Source organism: Sesamum indicum, linkage group LG4 (assembly GCF_026168435.1).
Source record: "Sesamum indicum cultivar Baizhima isolate 11 linkage group LG4, ASM2616843v1, whole genome shotgun sequence".
In the NCBI taxonomy this organism is placed as follows: Eukaryota; Viridiplantae; Streptophyta; class Magnoliopsida; order Lamiales; family Pedaliaceae; genus Sesamum; species Sesamum indicum.
Genome location: NC_142660.1, coordinates 13,178,600 through 13,196,518, shown reverse-complemented (window position 1 = coordinate 13,196,518; position 17,919 = coordinate 13,178,600). Strand labels below are relative to the sequence as shown.

General features: G+C 36.7%; 3 protein-coding genes across 4 annotated transcripts; 2 read left to right on the top strand and 1 right to left on the bottom strand.

Annotated features, from left to right (window-relative positions):
* Positions 1-3,225: 3,225 nt before the first annotated feature.
* LOC105160529 (GroES-like zinc-binding alcohol dehydrogenase family protein) lies at positions 3,226-6,114 on the top strand. Its single transcript, XM_011077947.3, has 6 exons — positions 3,226-3,538; positions 3,681-3,748; positions 3,981-4,217; positions 4,650-4,940; positions 5,400-5,587; positions 5,697-6,114. Exons 1-6 carry the CDS (start codon positions 3,412-3,414, stop codon positions 5,887-5,889), a joined length of 1,104 nt encoding a protein of 367 aa, XP_011076249.1. The 5' UTR covers positions 3,226-3,411; the 3' UTR covers positions 5,890-6,114.
* Positions 6,115-6,542: 428 nt separating this feature from the next.
* On the bottom strand, positions 6,543-12,173 carry LOC105160528 (zinc finger CCCH domain-containing protein 48). Its single transcript, XM_011077946.3, has 9 exons — positions 11,411-12,173; positions 10,747-10,842; positions 10,239-10,328; positions 8,237-8,338; positions 7,760-7,906; positions 7,513-7,632; positions 7,350-7,409; positions 7,043-7,140; positions 6,543-6,945 (listed from the first exon to the last, which is right to left on the bottom strand). Exons 1-9 carry the CDS (start codon positions 11,861-11,863, stop codon positions 6,804-6,806), a joined length of 1,308 nt encoding a protein of 435 aa, XP_011076248.1. The 5' UTR covers positions 11,864-12,173; the 3' UTR covers positions 6,543-6,803.
* Positions 12,174-13,000: 827 nt separating this feature from the next.
* On the top strand, positions 13,001-16,958 carry LOC105160527 (calcium-dependent protein kinase 26). 2 transcript variants are annotated; one of them, XM_011077945.3, is made up of 5 exons: positions 13,001-13,259; positions 13,739-14,679; positions 14,761-15,057; positions 15,801-16,205; positions 16,302-16,958. In XM_011077945.3, the coding sequence occupies exons 2-5, from the start codon at positions 14,091-14,093 to the stop codon at positions 16,493-16,495; spliced, it is 1,485 nt and encodes a 494-aa protein (XP_011076247.1). In that variant the 5' UTR covers positions 13,001-13,259; positions 13,739-14,090; the 3' UTR covers positions 16,496-16,958. The 2 variants fall into 2 exon arrangements, with proteins under 2 accessions (XP_011076247.1, XP_011076246.1); XM_011077944.3 differs by having other exon boundaries at positions 16,299-16,958.
* The last annotated feature ends 961 nt before the right edge of the window (positions 16,959-17,919 follow it).

Here is a 17,919-nt window from a genome sequence, read left to right as displayed (position 1 = left end):
ATTTTTTTTTCAATTTAAATCCTCACGGGTATTTTTCATTAACAAAAAGTGTACAAACATACACATGAGACTGCTGTCGATATTGTTGATCATCGGACAATAATCATTAAAATATCATGAGCAATAATAATTTCTTTTTTTTAGAGACAGTAACCTCTGAACTAGAATACTGTATTTAACCATGTAACTATTTCAAGAAGACAATCATCATTGGAATTCCTAAAAGTATTATTGACAAATTAAGCATACAGTTTGAACGGTATTTTTATGAATACATCTCAACTGCATCTGCATGCTTTATTTTTTAAAATTAAATAATTAAATAAAATACATTATTACGCCATGTATTCATTAGAAGTTATTTAACGTACGATTAATTAATAGTTTATAGGTATACACTATTGCGTAATTAATCAATTAATATAAATACAGACAACTACGAATTATTTTGATAAGATTCGACCTCAGCATCTCAAATTAATTTTGTCTAATTTTATTAATTACATAATAAAAATAAAAAAAAGAAGAGAAAGCCCGTAATAATTATGTTGTATTTTTTTTTTTAAACATGTATGAGAAAATTAATAAAAATATATAAGTTTGCACATATACAAAGTAATCAAGGCGTAGATTTTAATGAGACAATTTTGATGACAAGACCCGGGAAGACATCGTCCGGGTCATGAATATGGGGATTCCTCTCAACAATGTACGGGTCCCCGCATTTCTCACTGATGGTGTGGAGTGTTTCCCTTTCTCCGACGACGTATATCTCGTCGCACGGCCGGTCCAGAAGCTGCCTTCCCCTCAGTGCCGCAGGTTCATCAACGACGCGATCGTTCATGAGGATGAGGGCTAGAAAAAGAATTGCACAACAGAATGAGGCTGCGTCGGCCATTATCATTGATATTCGTATGTATTTGTATTTTGAAGAAATTGCCATCACCGCGGAGGGGGTGGTGGTGCCGGGGGCGGGGTGCCGTGGTGGGAGGAGATGAATGGGCTGCTTGCTGCTGTGTTATATAAGGTTGACATGATGATCTAAGTGTGTTTATATAGATGGGTACTGGGTCCTCAGAATTTTGGTGGGGAGAAGTTTGGAGTGATTATTGGGGCAACTTGTGTTCGAATGCAATTTGCAAGGGGTTGACTCTAATTTTTTTATTTTAGGAAAAATAAATTTGATATTTTTAAAGCAACCTACGTACAATTATTACAATATTCAAGACATAATTTATCAATAATTCTAAATTAACCAACAAATTATAAGTAAACACAAAAAATAACATATATATTATTACTAGACTCGAACTTATAATATGTTGCTTGTGGGATCTAACTTGTCATTTTTTCATTTAGTAAAGTTGATTTTTTTATTATAAAGTAAAATAATATTTTGTATTTTATTTATGTATATATTAAATAAGATATGATACTATTTTGCAATAAAAGATGCAATCACTTATTTATTATTATTATTATTCCCATAAGGGAGTTGGTTTTTGGTTTATTATTGGTAGCACTAGTTGAATATACATGATGTGTGAAATATCTACTAGTAAACAAAGCGTCCAAAATTATGTACATGAAGGAAGTTTGGCCACCATCCCCCTACCCCAAAGATTTCTAACCAAAAATAAAAAAGATACTTTTTTCCATTTGTTGTTTTCTTATGTTTTTAGGTTATAATTACTATACATGTTGTTCAAGAACGAATCAAGGGTTTTAAGTTGACCAATAATTATGGCATTATTCGTCATGAAATGGATGTGAAAACCACTTAATATTTGGTCAAATTCAAAAAAGAAAGGTTTGTAGGTAGGTAATAGATATTTGGTGAAGGCAAATTGCAAGGTAATTATGGGGCTTCCTCACATCCCCCTACCCCAAACTAACTCACATTAATATAACACCTTGAAAACCAAATCAGACAACAACGGGGAGTTGTTTCAACCAAAACTATTATTCAATTATATTTATCTATATGTTTATTACAAGTTAGTTGATTATGTTGTATATTTATGCTAGGTTTACAATTATTTAAAGTTCGCGTGGGCAAATTAGGTGAAGTTACTAAAATATTCATAGACGTAAAGAAAAATTTTAACGGGTTAAAAATTTTATATCTTTGTATAGAGTTCAACTGGCATTTCTTCAACTAGTCGAAATATTAGATCATTGATTGATGGACACATAATAATAGATGCGTGATGAAGTATAGATTTGATACACGTAAAGTTTGATTAGTAAAGCAAATCTTATTGATAATTAATAAGTGATTATATTACTCATAAATCAGATGTTTGTAATAAGAGCACAGAGGATAACATGAATACCTATTTTAACGAGAGTAGTAAGCACAGATTAGATCTCACAACATTTAGGTATCAAGCAATCACCTTAACCTTAACCTTAATAGAAAAACACACTAAAAAGTAGTGGAATTCCATTAACTAGGCAATATATTAAAACTAAAGGAGAATTCGAAGATAAAATCGTTAATGCCATGGAATTGAGAGGTCCTCCTATTTATACTAAAAGCATCATACGAGTCTAGATATATGGGATGGTTAAGTACATAATCGGTTCTGAAAAGTTAATGAATCATTCTTTTACATCAACCAAATATACAAGAGATTCTTTCCAAAATCATAGGACAATCATTTCTTTTTCTTCCGCATAAATCGCATCTTTCTTTTTTTTTTTCTTCAGAGTTGACCGGAGCATTAAGCGTGGGTACGCCTAATCGGATCAGCAAATCTGTCAGGATTTATTCATTCCTTCATAGATGCCTTCCATTTCTGTTTTTAGTTTAATTTTGCCATTTTTACTCCTTATCGAATCTTTTGAGCTGAAAAAGTAATAAATTTATATGGTTAGAAGTATTTTAGCTCAAAAAGAAAGAGATAACTATCATTAAAAGATATAAATCTAGATACGACGTGTAAGTATTAAATAAAATAAAAAATAATATAATAATAATATGAAGAAGAAGGAGAATTGAAATAAAATTGCAATACAAAATTAGATAACATAAAATGAGAACGGAAATGCGAGGAAAGCCGCACAACAAGCGGCATAAATAATCAAGATAAAGATTATATTTTTGGATAGTCATCAAAGTATCATTCAAACTCCACTAAAATACAAATCAAGAAAACAAGAAGCCAACTTCTAATTATTAATAAAAACTCAAGGATGTAAGTTAAATATTCTGTGACTAAAATTTGATGGGCTTTATCCACCACTTGTCTTTTCCTGAAATTTCATCATCATCATCGGAAAGATCTTCACGAATTCACGATTTTTTAATACTTCCCATTAAAATAATAAATGGGAAAAACCCAATCATAGTCTCAAAATCTCACTCTTGATACAAGAGAGAGAGAAGATTACAGTCCTGTACAAGAAATGGGGAAGGGTGGGATGTCCCATGGAAACGTTGGAGAGGGGAAAGATGGAGAAGAAGAGAACATGGCAGCTTGGCTTCTTGGGGTTAACAATCTCAAGATTCTGCCTTTTAAGCTTCCTACTCTTGGTATTGGATTGTTCTTCTGTTCTTGCACTGTTTTCGTTTCTCTTTCTTTGGAGAGCTCAATTGTTTGATTCGGGGAACATAGTAAATAGCTGTATGGTTTTTATATCTGGGCTTTGTGTATTAATTTGATTGCTATTTTTAGGCCCTCATGATGCTAGAATCCGGATGAAGGCTGTGGGTATATGTGGGAGTGATGTTCACTACCTCAAGGTGAAGTCTTTTTCTTATTTTAGGCAATGATAATGTTCATTGACATAGATTACAGCCAGGTGTTTCGTATGTGTTTCTATGTGTATTTTATGTTGAATTTCTATGACATAGAGATTTGAACTTAGGATCTAGGATGCGTTGAGAGGAATTTAGGCTTACTGATAACATGTTTATTTGATTCTACTTAGTCAAATCTAATTGTTATTAAGAGGATGGTGTTCTCGTGTTTCAGGAGATGAAATTGGCAGATTTTGTTGTCACAGAACCGATGGTGATTGGGCATGAGTGTGCTGGTGTCGTTGAGGAAGTTGGGAGTGAAGTGAAGCATCTAGCGCCTGGTGACCGCGTTGCCATTGAACCTGGAATAAGTTGTTGGAGATGTGCTCTTTGCAAGGAAGGCAGATATAACCTTTGCCCGGAGATGAAGTTTTTCGCTACTCCCCCTGTTCATGGTTCCCTTGCAAACCAGGTTTAACCAGAGCTGAACTTTTAAATAGATTATTTGCCTTTATGATTCTATTTGTTTCAGAAGAATGCCCATTGCACAGATTTCAGTTTACTGGTGTTTCTGTAATTCTTGTTTAGGTGCTCTGCATTATACCTCTGTCATTCTGTGAATATGAGCAATTTCTCCCATCCATATAGTATCTTAGTACCTCCGTATTTCACTAGGATGAATGTATGAAAAATTTATTTTGGAGATTAGGTATGTAGATTCATTAGTGGCAGAACGATCATAATGCTCCATATTCGCTTGAATCGGCATCAGTTTATCGCCTGGTTGAGTTTATACGATTCTCAGTAGTTAATATGACCTTGTTTAAGTGAATGCTAATTCAATCATTCTGAAGCATGACTCTGTAATCGATAGTGTAACTTTCTTCTTCAACCGTTGTGGCAGATTGTGCATCCAGCAGACTTATGTTTCAAACTCCCCGACAACGTGAGTTTAGAGGAGGGGGCAATGTGTGAGCCCTTAAGTGTTGGGGTCCATGCGTGTCGCCGTGCCAATGTTGGTCCCGAGACAAATGTTTTGGTGATGGGAGCGGGACCTATAGGACTTGTAACAATGCTTTCAGCTCGAGCTTTTGGATCTCCAAGAGTTGTGATTGTCGATGTAGATGACCACCGTCTATCAGTTGCTAAGGAGCTTGGAGCAGATGAGACCATCAAAGTTTCGACTAATATTAATGTAAGTATCCTTGTCCATCAAAATATCCGAATTTATTGAGTTGAACTATTTATCAATCATTGAAGTTTGCATGTCAAGTCTCTAACTAGATTTTCATCTGCCTTGAATTATAGAAAGGGTGGAGTATATGTTGATTTCATTTACATCGAGTTTTACTTTTCCTCCATTTCTTCCCACTAACCAAACACCAAACTATTTCTTATACATTACTTTTTAACTTCCAGTTCTTTTATACTCCCACTTTTCGCTCCAACAAAACATACTCTTAATCTCTTATATCTGGCACTCTGACTTCTTGACTTCTTACGCAACAGCTACCTGACATCCAACTGTGGTGTTGTATGTCGGTAAACAAATAAAATCTTGGATGAGAAAGTTATAAACGCACACCTTATCTATTCTTCAGTCTACATCATCCATACCACTTTAGTTGCAATATTAGTAACGAATTATATACAGGATGTATCTGCAGAAGTCGAACAAATTAAGAAAGCTATGGGGGCTGGAATTGACATAACTTTTGACTGTGCGGGCTTTACTAAAACGATGTCAACAGCTCTAGGTGCCACTTTGTCAGGTGGAAAAGTTTGCCTTGTCGGGCTGGGTCACACTGAAATGACAGTCCCCCTTGCCCCTGCTGCTGTAAGGTATACAAAGCATCTGAGAAGAATGCTCTTATAATTTTTCTCCCTGTTTTCAACTGCAACGTTTGTTGCGGATTCATAATTAATGTGCTTAAACATGAAAATTCTGCAGAGAGGTCGATGTGGTAGGCGTATTCCGATACAAGAACACATGGCCTTTGTGCATCGAGTTTCTGAGGAGTGGAAAGATAGACGTTAAGCCGTTGATCACCCACAGGTTCGGATTCTCTCAGAAGGAGGTTGAAGAAGCTTTTGAAACCAGTGCACGTGGTGGTAACGCTATCAAGGTCATGTTTAATCTGTAGAAGTATTTCTGTAAAATAGTAAAAATAAAGAACAGAGGAAACCGAATTCAGAGTGAGATGGCTCGTGTTTCTTCTATTTTCTTTTGTTATTTTCCCAAATAACAAAGCTTGAACGAGAGTCAGATGTCTAAGTGAATCTCCCTCGTTTCTGGACCAAATGTTCCATATGTAAAACTGGGCTAACAGTACCAATCTTCTGTATTGGCAATGTTTGAATTTCAGGAAGATGGCGCCAATTAGTACAATTAGCCAAATGCAAAAAAAGGCCTTCACTAGAGCGTCGAATTGTCTAAAACACATGGGACAGTGATGAGAATCTATGGTTCGGTTGATGGGTTTCTGCATGATGGTATATGTTATCACGCATAGTTTATTGTTTGGTCGGTGTCTGATCCTCGATAGAATTATGCCCGTACAAAAAATATCACATTGTTTAATATATTCAAGTGTTCAACCAAACACAGAAACTAGCATGCATGACAATGCGCCGTCCATGCCTTCGAGTCTATCACTCATTATCCTATCCGCCCAACCAAATGGATCCTAATAATAGTGTATGTATTTGCCTCAAGTTACAAGGAAAAGAAGTGTAATTTTATAGATAAACTGCCCAACAAATTTAAAAATGATCAAGAATGTTAACACTTTGGAAGTGCAATGAAATGGCATTTCATTTACCTTAAAATGGCTGAAATGCATAAGAAACTTATTCAGATAACCATTATGATCACATTACATGGAGGCACGATTAGATACTCGATCACCTAACCTGACTACTGAAGGAAAAAGGAAAAGAAGAATGTAAAAAATCAAAACTGGCATTTTCTCATGTTTCATGGTGAGCTTGTACATTGACAAAGAATAAAATGGGGACAACACGGAGGGTTACAAAATGGATGCTATAAGTTTGCTTTCTATGATATGGGGGTTGGTTCGGCTGACCACTTCCATACTTTAACTTGACCGGATCCATCGCCAGTGAAAAATAAGCCACCTGGCCCAATCTGTATGGCGCGAACCTCTTTCTTTGAAAAGATCTTTCCTCTCTCAGAAAATCTAAGAGGAAATAAAGCAAATGTGTAAGGACATCAGATATAATAACAAGATTTCCAGAAACCAGCATTAATCTTTTTAGCAAGAGAAAGAGGCTCACGATGGCAAATCATAGACTCGGATGCAGTGGTCATTGCACGAGCAGAACAGCACAGGTTTGGCTTCTGAATCATGCATCCCACACAGTGTGAGTATGCCCTGCAGGAAACTTTTACATTAGATTTGGTATAACAAGCGATGGAAAGAAATTTGGGCAACTGCTGCTACTAGTACGACCATCTCCAAGTGGCTTAAAAGATTATTGGTGATAACGACAATGCTAGAGTAATATTTGAACATGTATATCTTGTTATTTCGTTCAGCTTAAGAAAGCAACAGTGGAGGTGATGAAAACAACTAGAGCATACATGTTCCTCGTTGTGGGTATATGTTACTTCCAAGTTACCGGTCTCAGTTGCAGCCCAAACCTACACCAAGTAAGGAAATCAGAAAATATTAACTTAACTATCTCATGAAGCAATTATACTGAAGTATACTAGGGGTGGAGCATCAAATTTGTGAAGGAATTACCTTTACAGTTTTATCCAATGAAGCTGACAAAAGGAAATGATCCCAACACAAAATGGACATAACAACATCTGTATGCCCTGACAAAGTTTGAATACACTGCAAAGTTTCAAGGCTCCACACCTGAACACAGATACAAAGAAGCAATAAGAAACCTCATAACAAGCTTACAATGACAGAAATTTGCATAGAAATTCTTCCGAAAAGAAACCATAGATGAATAAGAAACTGTTTCAAGAGACCAACTTACCTTTATAGAGTGGTCCATGGAACCTGAGTACATTCTGTTACCTCCGACAACCAGTGTAACAACAGCAAGACTGTGACCCTTGAGTGATGCAGCCGGTTCAAAGCAGTTGGCTGCTACATTGAATTTCCATGCCAATATTGTCCCCTCCTGCAGTAAATAACAATGATAAGACAAAAAGGTACTTCAATTTTTCAGTGCCCACCAACACAGAACTATTTCTAAAGACAAGAAACTCAATGACACAGAAATTTTAATTACAAAAGATTTTACTTTTGCAGAAATGTGCATTTTCAGAGTCAAACCCCAACAGAACTTAGGTAACTGAATGCAGATTTGCACATGGCAAGTGAAACTGTTGCAAACAATTTATTGACATTAAACAAACTTCTATGGCATACACAAATACAATTTAGCAACTGAGCTGCATTGGGGGAAAAAACCATGTAAATTTGTTAGCTATGCAATAGACTAGTGTACCTGTGTACCAGCAAAGAGTAAATCACCACCAACCACAAGGGAATAGACTTGTCCAACGGGTCCATTTAAACTGAGCTCTGTAGATGTCTGAATGTTCCATGCCTAGTACAGAAATAGAAAATAATTAGTAAAGATGGACTTTGAGGAGCCCATAGGGTAAATTGTGTAAGAGTCCATTTTATTGCAGTGGAATTGCAACAAAGTCCTCTCTTTAGAAAATAACCATAAATCCATCAAGTTAAAAAAAATTCTACACGAAACCCCCACCACCAAAAGCAGCAAACCCATAATATGCATGTGTTGAGCTGTAAATCACATAGTGCTCTAGCATCCTCTGACCCAATATTTACTCTTAATTGATTAATGGACCCTTCCATGAGATACACAGATGGGAAAAGACACAAAATCCACCTACTAAATGGCAAAACCTTCTATCAGAAAACTAGACATAAAACCCCTCGTGTTCACAAATTAACTTGGACAATAACCAAAAATATTAATATTCAGAATTGTATGTCAGGGGAGAACAGGCAAAGATTGGTGACACGACACTAATCTAATTGGGCTGGTTTGTGTTTTGGAGGCAGTGGTTCAGGCTTGCAGTCTGGGTTAGGATGGTGGCTGGTTGGTGGCAGTCTGGAGCAAGGGATGGTGTTACAACAGCTTCTTAGTTGAGGATAGCATGGCTGCAGTGATCTAAGGAAGGGAATTCAGTGGCAGCATGTGCTTGCGAGGCAGGCAGCGGTTGGGAGCAGATGGAATTACTGAGACAGTGAACAATGAACATAGTAGCAGCTAGATGATATAGGGAAGGGACATGGTGGTGCTGAAGGTGGGGTATGGGGGAAACAATGGACCCTGAAAAGAAGAAAAAGAGTAAAATAAGGAATAAAGGAAAAAGGAGGAAGGTGGTTTTGGTTTCCTCATGATCCAAATTAGGATTTTTTATCCAAATGCTACTTGATTTATTCAGAAAGAAATCTTTAATTATTTACAATTATTGGAAAAGAATAAAATGGAAGAAATACCCATGTTGCAAATTGAAAACAAATATCTAGTACCTATATTTTTTTTAATGTTTCCGCAAGAAATGATATTCAAGATATTTTAAATACTTTCTTTTCGAAAAAATAGTAGTACCCTCTAGATCTAAATCCTAATACGAGGTGTTGTTTGGATAAGAATCCAATTGATCACACATTCATACTTTCTACCTTTCTTGCTCAAATTTTTTATTTTCACTTTCTTGTTTTTCTTGAAGTACTGCTACCTTATTGCGAACACCACCTAATTGATCCCCTACCCAAGACTGCCGCCAACACCTTACCCAGACTATTGCCAGCCCCATTCGATAATCCACACTATTGCCATCACTAAACCAGGACCCAAACAACTGCCCACATCCATCCCTTGCACAACTAGCTGCCTGTATTGCAAATGCTACATCCCCTATCTCTAACTGTGGCCATCATCCCCTTTAACTGCAGTGGAAGGGTGTATAGTTAAGTAAGATTTTGTTTTTAAAAAAATAAATAAAAGCAAGCACAATTGACCTTTATTGTTCAGATATGATCTCATGAACTGATGGATGAGATAGAATAGTTAGGTGGTTCGAGGTCAACATATACCTCATAAATGAAGTGGTATAATGGGTATCTCAAAGTAAAAGTGGACAAACCAAGTTTTTTACCAACTGACGAAATATGAATGTACATAAAAATGAGCGCTTTCTACTAAGACTAAAATGAAAAGGAAGCCTCATAAATAAGTGGTATAATGGGCATCTCAAGTTGAAAGTTAATGGATTGAGTTTTTTACCAACTAGATCACTAATGAATGTTAGTACATTTTATAACAATTAGAGGTTTCGAGTCTACCCACAGAGGATACTTCTGTTGCAATTACTATAAAACATGGTAGCCCTTTAAGGCATTTTACAAGACAAAAAAGAAGAGAGTGCTCAATGAAGCAACAAAATCGATGCTTTGATTCTTCACATTACCTTGACAAGATTTGTTAAACCCACGAATACCCATGGACCTTCACTTAACATACAGCCCATAGCACCTCCCAAATTTATCAGGCCTGCCAGCTGTTACCAAAGTACAATCATCAACAAGATAGTTATATTACAACCATTATCAGGGGACAGGCATTAAGACTTGCAATGACAAACATACAATTTCCATATTATGTAAGATGCAGCCACATAAGAGCACTATATAAATGAGGATAAATACCATTAACTAAGCTTTCCTGGTACTAGTAGTATATACAAAGCACATAGGCAGTATAGTAATAAACCACCTTTGTCTCTTTTCTCCAGATTAATCAAAAGTATCAATCATGACATACATTAAACTATTGGCATGTGAGCGTTTGGCTCAAAATGTAATGGATCAAACCAACATGTCCATAAAACTATTCCCGTGTAGATATATAGAATGCACAGGACAATTGACAAGTAGAGAGAAGTAAAGAAAACGCTAAAAAAGAAATATGTAAACAACCTGACCAGATTGGCAGTCCCAAACTCTAACAGTCTCATCTTGACTCCCTGTGTAAAGCTTATCAGACCCCGAAGGCAAAGCAATACCTGTAACAACCTGATAACAAGTTCTTCTATCAGACAAATAATTACAAGAACACAAAAACCGAATTGCAAATTCTAGCCAATTAAATGCTATAACAATAATGCAACCATTACATAACCAAAAGAATTCATCTTTGTCAAATAAAAAGGAATTAGAGGAACTAAAAGTTTTCGCAATTTCTGGTCCTTTATAAAGAAGACATATAATAGATATTTGTAATCAATCATTTATTTATTTCCAACCATTATACAATAAATTACAAAGATAAACTGACGGATGCATCCGGTGATATGACTAGGTTCCTCCAAACAATATAACCGAAAAACCAACAACTTGAAACTAAAACTCCAAACGTGTCACCAAACAGAGTGTAAAATCTTCAACAAGGTGGAACAGCAAACCAAAAATCCGATAAAGGGAAAACTGATACACCATCCCAACTTTACTAAACTACAAAAGTTTGAATTGGATACATCCGTTGCTATAAATTAAACCAATAACCCAATAAGAAAACCATACAGTAACATCAACAACAACACACCCTTCATAAACAAACACGAGGAATCTAATAAAATCCCACCTGCTGGTGTCCCTCAAGCGGCGCCAATAGGGTAAAGCAATCCCCTGTAGACCACTGATGCAAGAATTTACAACTATCCCCGAATTTACAGCTCCCTTGTACCCAATGATTACACAATTTCTCAATCTTCTTCACAGCAGTTCTATTACTACTACCAGGCTGCTGCGATTGCACCCTCCCCCACGTATTACTATTACTAAAATTATAATTCCCACTCCTCCTCAATCCGCCACCTCCGCGATAATTATCCTCCGCCCCAAACCCTTGATGTGCCCTCTTACCACCATTGACCGCTGTGGGCAATTCGCTGTGTAAAAAGGGACACGGATATCTCGTGCACTTCCCTTGTCTCCAATGAAAACACACCTTTTGCTGCTTATTATTGCTGCTGCTATCGCTCGAAGACGATGATCCAAGCCTTTGGAACATTCGTCTTCCCCCATCCACATCCATGATGAATTATTACACTGTAAAACTGCGATAAAAAAAAAAAAAAAGGAAAGAAAGAAACGGAATATTTCTTTTGGGGTATCGATAAATATATGCGTGGGTTTGGGTATGATCATGTGATATTGGGGTAAGGCGACTTAATGACAGTTTGAACCCGAGTAAGAGAAGTGAAGAGTCGATATCTGAGATTTAGGGTTTTGAAGGGGATTTTAAGAACCCTAATTTGGGGATTGCAGACCGCAGGTTGGGGGTGCTGAGTTTGGAGAGAGAGAGAGAGAGGAGGATGTTTTTCTTTTTCTTTTCTTTTTTATATTTATTTTTAAGAAGAAAGCGTAGAATTAACGAGCGCCGGGTGAAGATTTTTCACGTCACCTGTTACGTTAGCTAATTATCCTTCCAGAGTGCACACGGAGTTTTTACGGCGTCGTCTGAACTGATATATTTCTGAAATGGTATATATTAAAGTATTTAACTTATATTATATATAAAAGTATATATTTCGTTTTATTTTTTAAATATATTAATAAATCTAAATCGATGAACATATTGTTATTATAATTCATAGTATGGTGTATCTTTTTTTTCTTTGTTTTCTTGTTTTGAGTGTGGTATAAAGAATTCATTTTCATGTAAATAAAATTCAATTTAAATGGTTTCTCGATAGGTTGGTCGAATGCAATTTGGGAACACAACTCGAAGTTGAATTGAAAATTATTTATATTAAAATAATTTTTTAATTTAATGGCTAAAGTTGAGATTTTATAATTTAAGTGTGCATCGTGAATTTGAATTTTATTGAGTGTATGGATTTTTGTCTTATATAAATACAAGTTTGATGTATTGATTGAACCAATGTATTGCCTAATTACTCAGTTTATTCAAACATTCATGTAATACTATAATTACCTTATACCTAGGAAAAATAGAAAATAGTTTTAAGTCATATTATGATTAATATTATGAAATATTATTATATTTATTTTATAATTGAAGGTCTCTTTAATAAATCATAACTATAATTTCGTTAGTGAAATGATATTTCAAATTAATTTAAATTCAATCTTAAAACAAAAAAGTATTAAGTGAAGTGAGATGAAGAAAGAAATTAGACATGAGAAATCAATTTCCACATCTGTGAAATGGAGAAGAGAAAGAGAGTGAGCAATAGAATTACAAACGTGAGAGCACAAAGGCACAAACAGAATAAGGAAAACAGAGGTGGGGGCTGTGTTCTTGGCGAGCTCAGGAGGAGACCAAAGTGCCCCACTTCAGGTCCCTCTGCCATTCTTTCTTTCTTTGTGGGAGGAGAATTTAATCACAGCTCCCCACATCCGCCTCTCTTCTTCTGTTGCTGATTCTCTCTCTCTCTCTCCTCTTCCCCGCCGCCCCCCCCCCCAAGGTTAGAAATATCCGTACACTGTCCCTCCATTTTCTTTGCATAAACTATGGAAAAAGTTTGCTTCTTTGCATGTTTTTGACAAAATTATGGATCTGGGAGGTGTTTCTTTTAGTCTAAATTTTGGTGGGTTTTCCTTGAGTTTCGTCTTTCTAGGCGGATTTCTTTCTCGGACTTCGTTATTTTGCTGTGCTGTCTGTGCCGTTAATTTTTTGTTTGGGGTTTCTTGTACTCGGTGTAATTGGTTTTGTAGTCTTTGATAGTTGTAAACTCCTGTGCTTTTGCATCTGGGTTTTATGAAGTTGTTGTTTCCATTTGTTTTGAGTGCTCAGTTTGAATTCTTTGTCCTTTGCGTTCATGAACTTTAAGTTTTTAAGTCTGCATCCCTATGTTGTTCAGTTAGAAATTTATGATGCAATGTGAACAAGACTGGAGTTTTCGTGTTTTCTGACAGTGAATTCTTGCACCTGCTGAATTTTCAGATCCAGGTAACTTCGGATGAAGTGAAGATATTTGAAGATATGAGTTACCTCTTATGGTTTCGTGAGGTTGATCTGATGAATACTTGTCTAGGCACATGGTATTACTTTTCCACATGGCTACCATTTTCAAAATCCACCAACTAGCATAAGAAGCTTCTGAGTCTTGTGACCTGGACTACGGTTTTGTATGTGTATATATTTGAGCAGAATCAAATATTTTGACTTGAATATATGCATAGCCTCTTGTGGTAAAGAGATTTTCTACTAATTAGGTTGTGACCGGAGGTTGCGGAACCATAAATCTGAGTTCTTGATAGGTGTTTCTGTATTGCTTGGGGGGCTGAAGCTTCGTATGGCTGTTGCTAAGAGCGGCAGCTATACTGGATTTTCATTTCCTTCTTGCAGTTGTTATGGAGACCCCAGCTTGAGAGAAAGTATTTTAGGTGCTAATGAGACAGGGAATCTGACTGACAAATATGTTCTTGGAGAACAGTTGGGCTGGGGACAATTTGGCATTATAAGGGAATGCATTGATAAGTTCAGTGGTGAAGTTCTAGCTTGCAAATCTATTGCTAAAGATAGGTTAGTCACTCGGGAAGATGTCCGCGGCATCAAGCTTGAGATTGAAATTATGACTCGGCTGTCGGGGCACCCTAACGTGGTAGATCTCAAAGCTGTTTATGAAGAGGAAACTTACGTACATCTAGTGATGGAGCTTTGTGCAGGGGGGGAGCTTTTCCACAAGTTGGAAAAGCATGGAAGGTTCTCTGAGCCTGAGGCCCGGGTTCTTTTCAGACACCTGATGCAAGTGGTGATGTATTGCCACGACAAGGGTGTTGTTCATAGAGATTTGAAGCCTGAAAACATACTCTTGTCCACAAAGTCCTCTTCGTCCCCAATAAAATTGGCTGATTTCGGTCTCGCAACCTACATCAGGCCTGGTAGAGTGCCATGTTCCCTGATATCCCTTGCTATTGTTTAATATGAATCATGGTCCTAATAATTTGCTTTTACCCAAACAGGACAGAGTTTGCATGGCACAGTTGGCAGTCCATTCTATATAGCTCCTGAGGTTCTGGCAGGAGGCTATGATCAGGCTGCCGATGTGTGGAGTGCTGGTGTGATTCTTTACATTCTTCTGAGTGGGATACCACCATTCTGGGGGAAAACAAAGTCACGGATATTTGATGCTGTTAGGGCTGCAGACTTACGGTTTCCATCTAATCCCTGGGATTTTATATCAGATTCAGCAAAGGGATTGATAAAAGGAATGCTTTGTACAGACACTTCCAAAAGGCTTACAGCTCAGCAGGTTCTAGGTAGGTTATATATCCTGTTTTCCCTGAATGATACGTAGCCAGTTGTAGTATCGAAATATTTTTAGTTTCAAAGTTTTATGTGATATTCCTTATTCTCTGGCTAAAAGAAACCAATCAATAGGAATAAGTAATTGTAGCATGAATGTTAATATAAAACGACTTATATATTCCACACAAGCTGTTTTGCAGGTCATGCAAACTAATTAAATCTATCCTCGGAATTCAGTCAGATCTCATGCATACTGACTTGGCACATGCTTAATTTATTTGTAATGACCCATCAAAAAAAGGAAAGAAATTGCCCACGAGAATTCCCAGGCAACAGATATTAACTTCAAACTTCTCTTATTATTCCTTATTTGATCAAACCAAGAAAGATTACACCGCAAAGAAAATGATTAATAAACCGGAGAAATAAAAGAGACAACATAAAATGCGTTTGCCTGAAGATGTTGTGCTTCTTTTAGCAAGTAAATAAAAAGTCTTCAGAGGTTCATTATGTTTGACTTAGATAACACCATAACTTTGTTGATATGAACCACGTGTTCTTCCTTCTAAAACTGTCACTGCATATACTTCATCATTCTTGTCTTTTATTGGATCTATAATACTTTAATGTACATATGACGTATCATTTATTTGGCTCGCAAAGAGACGCTTCATCATAAATGAATCGCTGCTGCATGTGCTTTCCTATTTGCTATTGTCAACACCTCTAGCCTAACGATGGCAACCTTTTACAGATCACTCCTGGGTGAGTGACATGCTGCCACTTTCCAGTGATCCACGTATACCTGGTGACCAAAGTTCTGGATTGGATTTGGGGCAAGCTTGTTTATCCCCCTCTCTAATGGCCAGGAGTCAGGATATTAGCTTTGGAACAGGATCACCCATAAGGAGTGAGGTTCAATCATCACTATTAACTTGCAAATCATCATTTTCTGCTTTCCTGGCGGATCCATCGACACCCTTGTTGGAAGCTGGTGGGTTTTCTTTTCATAGTAGTGCTGGATCAACTACCCTGGAATTTTCCACTCCCGTCCTCGCACTACCAAGTTTTGCATTCTTCAGCTCGGTCTGTGGGGTTGAACCAGAAAATGCTCTGCATCCCCCGACGATTTCATCTAGAATAGACTTAGTTCCTAGAGGTAATTACTTTTGCTCGATATGTCAACTTGGGTAGTCTTTTATTATATACAATAAATAAAAATAACACCAAATTCTCGTAAATCTTTATGCAGCAGGTGACGTAGTTGAGGATAGAAAGGGTGGATCTGGTGATGCTAGATTGTCAGGCATCCACGGTAAGAGGAACCACACCATCGGCCTTGGTGAATTCGAGCACCTTGATCTTGTTGTGACAGAATCAGTGATTCGATGGGCATCGTGCACTCATCTTCCAACAGCTACCTCATTTAGGTCTTCGCTCGTCTGCTAAAAAACAGAAGCAACTAATCTTTGTATCTGCTTTAACCTCGTGATGGGGTTAGATTCGCTCCCCTTTCATCTTGGTGTTCATGAACTAATGTAGAGCACAAAGTTTCAAGGAGCTTGCATGCAGAAACATTCTTAGTCAGGTATGGTTAAGTCTAGAAGCAAGAAGACATCCCCTTCTCCCCTTTTGTGTCTACGTCTTTTCATTGTCAAGAAAAGACGCTCGTCAACAGCCTTTCCACTTGTACAGAATGTGGTCCATCTAGAGTACTTTTCTCCCCCGTGTTAGGTGTCTAAATTCTTACTTGTTCTCATCCCTCGTAATGTGAAACGATGTTGGTTCTTCCCCTACGGTAGTATAATTTCCCCGTTCGTTCTTGAATTTGCAGTTTCATATGTAATGTAGCAAATGACTAAATTCGAGCTCTGTGTATTCATGAGTCGAGCAATCTAGTTTCTTCGCTTCAGTCTCTGAGCTTCATATTGCTGCATATTCCTCAACTGTATCAAGAACAAGGAAACATGGGGAACATCAATGGTGTTTGTTTACTTTTAGGAAAGTAGACATGTCTGTAGAAAGAAGTCATTACCAAAGTTAAATGTGGATTAGAGACAGGATTGTTTGACTTTAGAAAACAGTAGGAACGGCTAGTGGCGGGGCCATACAAGTTGGAGCACAACCTGCCCATCCATCCTCCACAATTATGATGTCTGAAACACTTCTCTCTGTGTCCCCTGCCTACAAAAAAAAATAAAAAAATTAATTGTATCAGAAATAGTCAAAAACATCATGAATGTTTCTCTACTAATTCAGAATTTTTTAAGTTATTTATCATATTTATCGTGTTATTGATTTAATTAAACTACACTTGATTTGGATAAAAAAAGTTCTAGAGTCAGCAAGTGGGTGATGACTGTTAAATTTTCTCAGTGGTTATTTGCTTATCAGTTTTCACCAGCAATCCAATAAAATTTTCAATCTTTGTGCTCTCTGTTTGTGATTAAAAGGCAAAACCACTTACTCCATTACGGCAAAAGGAACCTGCAAGTTGTGATTAACGGTCAAAATTATGCTTAATTGTTCTCCAAGACAAGCAGCAATCCGACATAGCCCCTGCCTGTTCTACCAGACATCCGAACATCTGCAGTTGGTGACGATGTTTTTCCCAAATCAAATTTAAGAATAAATTATATTGATATCTCTTAAAATTCATAATAATTTAAGATGTTTATTGTTAGTAAAAAATTATAATTATCTCCTTTCATTTAGATTTTGGTGAAAATTCTATGTGAACTTTCAATTTATTCTTTCATTAACGAGAAAATTATATTTACCCGAATTTATCAAATTTTTTGAATAAAAATGCCCTTCAAACTTAATTGTAAATTCTTTTCATATTCATTACAAAAATCCATCAATGATGGGAC

Bases quoted from the DNA above. Each gene is read 5' to 3' on its own strand.
- LOC105160529 (XM_011077947.3), top strand. From the start codon at position 3,412: ATGGGGAAGGGTGGGATGTCCCATGGAAACGTTGGAGAGGGGAAAGAT. The intron at 3,749-3,980 runs GTGAAGTCTTTT...CTCGTGTTTCAG, and splicing joins GTGATGTTCACTACCTCAAG to GAGATGAAATTGGCAGATTT. The intron at 4,218-4,649 runs GTTTAACCAGAG...CCGTTGTGGCAG, and splicing joins ATGGTTCCCTTGCAAACCAG to ATTGTGCATCCAGCAGACTT.
- LOC105160528 (XM_011077946.3), bottom strand. From the start codon at position 11,863: ATGGATGTGGATGGGGGAAGACGAATGTTCCAAAGGCTTGGATCATCG. The intron at 10,329-10,746 runs GTTGTTTACATA...CTTTGGTAACAG, and splicing joins GGGACTGCCAATCTGGTCAG to CTGGCAGGCCTGATAAATTT. The intron at 6,946-7,042 runs GTGAGCCTCTTT...ATTTCCTCTTAG, and splicing joins CGAGTCTATGATTTGCCATC to ATTTTCTGAGAGAGGAAAGA.
- LOC105160527 (XM_011077944.3), top strand. From the start codon at position 14,091: ATGGCTGTTGCTAAGAGCGGCAGCTATACTGGATTTTCATTTCCTTCT. The intron at 15,058-15,800 runs GTAGGTTATATA...AACCTTTTACAG, and splicing joins TACAGCTCAGCAGGTTCTAG to ATCACTCCTGGGTGAGTGAC. The intron at 16,206-16,298 runs GTAATTACTTTT...ATCTTTATGCAG, and splicing joins AATAGACTTAGTTCCTAGAG to CAGGTGACGTAGTTGAGGAT.